General features: G+C 43.7%; 1 protein-coding gene across 1 annotated transcript; it reads left to right on the forward strand.

The window, feature by feature from the left end:
* The first annotated feature begins 865 nt into the window (after positions 1–865).
* Positions 866–3,851, forward strand: LOC139401118 (CCAAT/enhancer-binding protein alpha-like). The gene has a single exon (XM_071145592.1). It carries the CDS (start codon positions 1,163–1,165, stop codon positions 2,114–2,116), a length of 954 nt encoding a protein of 317 aa, XP_071001693.1. The 5' UTR covers positions 866–1,162; the 3' UTR covers positions 2,117–3,851.
* The last annotated feature ends 279 nt before the right edge of the window (positions 3,852–4,130 follow it).

Raw genomic sequence — 4,130 nt, forward strand, 5'->3', positions numbered from 1 at the left:
GCCTAATTTATTATGTGCCCAATATTTATTGTGTTTCTACCAAATCTGTTGTGAAACTGGCGTTAACCCTCCACCTCCATCGTATTGATACATATGAAAGAGAAAGGGAATATGTGGATAAAATAAAATACAATATATTTTGTATTAATACGTTATGAAATAACTTATGTTTAAATAGTATATATATATTATTAACGTCACTTTAACGGCTAGTAGGGGAGGCAGGTAGACTAGTGGTTCGAGTGGAGGGAAGGGTCGATGGTATATATATTATTAACGTCACTTTAACGGCTAGTAGGGGAGGCAGGTAGACTAGTGGTTCGAGTGGAGGGAAGCGTCGATGGTATATATATTATTAACGTCACTTTAACGGCTAGTAGGGGAGGCAGGTAGACTAGTGGTTCGAGTGGAGGGAAGCGTCGATGTAGAAGCGTCGATGGAACAGCGGTTTAATAACCAAATAATAGTTCATGTAAAATATGCTAAATATTTTGGGACACTCAATTATCAAAATAGCTTGTCTTATATATTGAAATGAGGCTGTTGCGTGGCTCTGCTGGGGACGTGTGGTGTTCAAATGCACAAGGGGAAACTGTTCGAATGAGATTATATATCATGAAAATAAATCCATTTGTCATACAAATTAAAACATATTTAAATAATGTCAAATCAAATGTGTTTTGCTAATATTAATATATTATTATGTATTTCAAAATCATTTTTAAGTCACCCAAGGTGTAAAGTGATTTGGCCTTGGATCGCCAGTCTAGTCTACTATAACCTACTGCTGCCTAAAGGCGCGCAATAGGACCCTGCGTGCTGCGCGTCCGCCCCCTTCCCTCTGCATATATAGGAGAGAGGAGAGTTCTTTGACAGTTGTGAGGTTCAGCAGCCTGGAGTAGTTCAACCTGCAGCTAAAACAGTGTCCGTTAGAACTATAGTCTCGAGAAACCAGTCGTACCAGGGAAAGTCACTAGGCTTTATTCAAGACATTTAGTTTATAGCTTCTCGTGGCGAGTTAGAGTTTTACTTCATACCTGGAGAGCGCACCTGTGAAGGAGCTGTCCTGTTTATTCGTCTAGCCAGTGCGGCTTCCTCCGGTACTGTGAGCAAGCTGGATTCCCGCAGCTCCTCACCATGTCTGGCGGGTTATAGATATTCCATGGAGCAACCAAACCTCTATGAGGTCGCCCCACGACCCCTAATGACCAGCCTAGCCCAGAGTCAGAGTCAGCAAAGCGCCTACTGCTACAAAGACCCCTCCGCTGCTGGACCCGGAGCAGGAGGAGACCTCGGCGAGATCTGTGAGAACGAAAACTCCATTGACATCAGCGCTTACATCGACCCTGCAGCCTTCAACGACGAGTTCCTGGCTGATCTATTCCACAACAGCTCGAAGCAAGAGAAACTCAAGCTGGCGAACAGTGAGTACGAATCCTACCCCCACGGGGTGAGCTCTGGCTCGGGGGCGCACCACCAACAGCAGCAGCAGCAGCATCAGCAGCAGGGCTATGGTTGTATTCCCGGGTATATGGACACATCTAAACTTGAACCCATTTACGATAACCAGTCCACGAGAATCAGACCTGTGGCGATAAAGCAAGAGCCCAGAGAAGAAGATGAAATGAGCCATTCTATGCCTCCAACCTACCACCATTCCCACCAGCATCTGCCACAGCACCTATCCCATCTTCAGTACCAGATTGCGCACTGCGCGCAGACGACCATGCATCTCCAACCGGGACACCCGACGCCTCCACCGACGCCCGTCCCGAGTCCACACCACAGGGACGGCAGCATGTCCTCCGTTGGATCCATGAAGATGATGGGACGCGACGACCGAGACCGAGACCGGGGTAAATCCAAAAAACGCGTCGACAAGGCCAGCACGGAGTACCGGTTGAGGCGGGAGAGGAACAACGTCGCGGTGAGGAAGAGTAGAGACAAGGCGAAAATGCGCAATGTTGAGACGCAGCATAAAGTGATCGAGCTGGCGTCGGACAACGAAAGACTGCGGAAGAGAGTGGAACATCTTACCCGAGAACTGGACACGTTAAGGGGCATCTTCAGACAACTTCCCGATGGATCTTTCAAACCATTGGCCAACTGCCAGTGAACACGGACTATAGTAGCTTTTACATTGGGGACTTTTAAACACTTACTTGTACACGTCTCCTGGATATAGCCTACACGCTATAGATTGATCTGACAGATTGTGACTGCAACAGTTTGTTTCTTCAGGAGAGACAGGGCAGCTGAGGTATACACGCCTTCTGTACTTTAAACAATAAGCTCATTTCTCCACGTTTTAACAGTGGACCTGTGTTGTTTGTGTGTGTGTGTGTGTGTGTGTGTGTGTGTGTGTGTGTGTGTGCGTGCGCGCGTGTGTGCCTTTTTATTATATAACATTGTGTGTTTAGCCACGCAAAAACAACATATCAGTGCAGCTGAAGGAACAGGGGCATGATTTTCACAATAATCACTAGCCTGCTCGATGTTCATGTTTTAACGTTAGCATCTCAATACCATGTTCTTGTCTTACTAAACTAAACATGTGTGCATTTGACTTATAGAGCTACAGTGTATTATTCAACTGCAAAGTGCACACAGCTTTCCACATGAGTTTATTTTTTATGCAAAACAAAACCCAATCTGAGCGGTGATCAGAGTGTTTCCATGTATTTGCTGTTCAGACATTAAGATCATGTAAAGGTGACAGCTAGAACACGTATCCTGCTGCTGTCTGCTGTGTCAGCATTCACACATCGGGGAGATCTCTGGACGGAATTCAACGCCGCAGCAAACGACTGCAAACGTGTTATACTGTGGTACCTGCTTCTTCACGAGCAGTTTTGTAAATGTCTTCAAAATACAACGGAATGAGGCACATTTTGTATTTCTTCCATATGTTTTTGGGTACTAATCTGAACACGCCTCTCAGTGTAAATAAAAACTCTTTATAAACTCAAAAGTATAGCTTTCTATTTATGTATAAGTGATTTTATTTTTTAAATGTGAAAAGGGTTCCTCTTCACTCTTAGAAAAAAGGGTTCCAAAAGGGTTCTTCGGCTGTCTCCATAGGAGAACCATTTTTGGTTCCAGGTAAAAAAACCTTTTATGTTCCATGTACTGTAGAACCCTCTGTGGAAGGTTCTACTTGGAACCGAAAGGGTTCTACCTGGAATCAACAAGGGTTCTTCAAAGGGTTCTAGATTGCACCTTTTTTTTTTCTTCTTCAAGGAAAGTATAACTATGCAATGTTTGTTGCCCTCATCTTCTGTCTGATGATTTCACACGAAGAAGATCCCACCCTTTGACCTGTTTTCTCACTGGTTCAGCTGTGAAATACTGTTTGGAGCTTTGCTTCTCCACAGTGTCAACTCGACTGTCACTGTTCTTTTTCCCTGAGCACCCTTCCCTTTACAAGCCTGATGTCATCATGCAGTGCCTTTTTGACTTCTCTCTCTCTCTCTCTCTCTCTCTCTCTCTCTCTCTCTCTCTCTCTCTCTCTCTCTCTCTCTCTCTCTCTCTCTCTGTGAAGTGAGACTTTGGACTTTACCACTGGCTGAGACTTCTTGGATTCTATACATGTTCTAGAATGTTCTAGACTCTTATTGGCTTCTATACATGTTCTAGAATGTTCTAGACTCTTATTGGATTCTATTAAACAAATGCTAAGATATAGAGACTTTTACATTAAAGGAAAAGGAAGCACTTTTTAACGTTTTTTTTTTTTTACAATGCCAATGTTGCCAATGTTATAGAAACATGTTTAAAATGTAAAATGAACCTATATGATGAATGCCAAAAAACATTATGAATTATAATAAAAGAGCATCGTCTCATTGGAACATTTGGTCTTGGTTTGATGTGTTTTACACAAAGGGTTTCCACCATTTGAATCTGCATTTAGGATTAGGCTACAGTTCGTTGGATACCAGTCTGCATTCCACAGACCACAGCATTCCGTACAGGATTCGTTCAGGACACTCAGTGGACCTTGGACCCCCTGGCGTTAATGATTGAAAGTGGGTCATTATCAAGTTAAGTAAAACGATTGGATACGATAAGAAGAAGCTAGAATACCCACTTTTGACGACAGATCTTCACTGTCTCACTTACCGCTCATC

The sequence above is a fragment of the Oncorhynchus clarkii genome, unplaced genomic scaffold (assembly GCF_045791955.1).
Source record: "Oncorhynchus clarkii lewisi isolate Uvic-CL-2024 unplaced genomic scaffold, UVic_Ocla_1.0 unplaced_contig_12661_pilon_pilon, whole genome shotgun sequence".
Taxonomy (NCBI): Eukaryota; Metazoa; Chordata; class Actinopteri; order Salmoniformes; family Salmonidae; genus Oncorhynchus; species Oncorhynchus clarkii.

What these genes read in the sequence shown, in the direction of transcription:
- LOC139401118 (XM_071145592.1), top strand. Translation starts at nt 1,163, where the DNA reads ATGGAGCAACCAAACCTCTATGAGGTCGCCCCACGACCCCTAATGACC.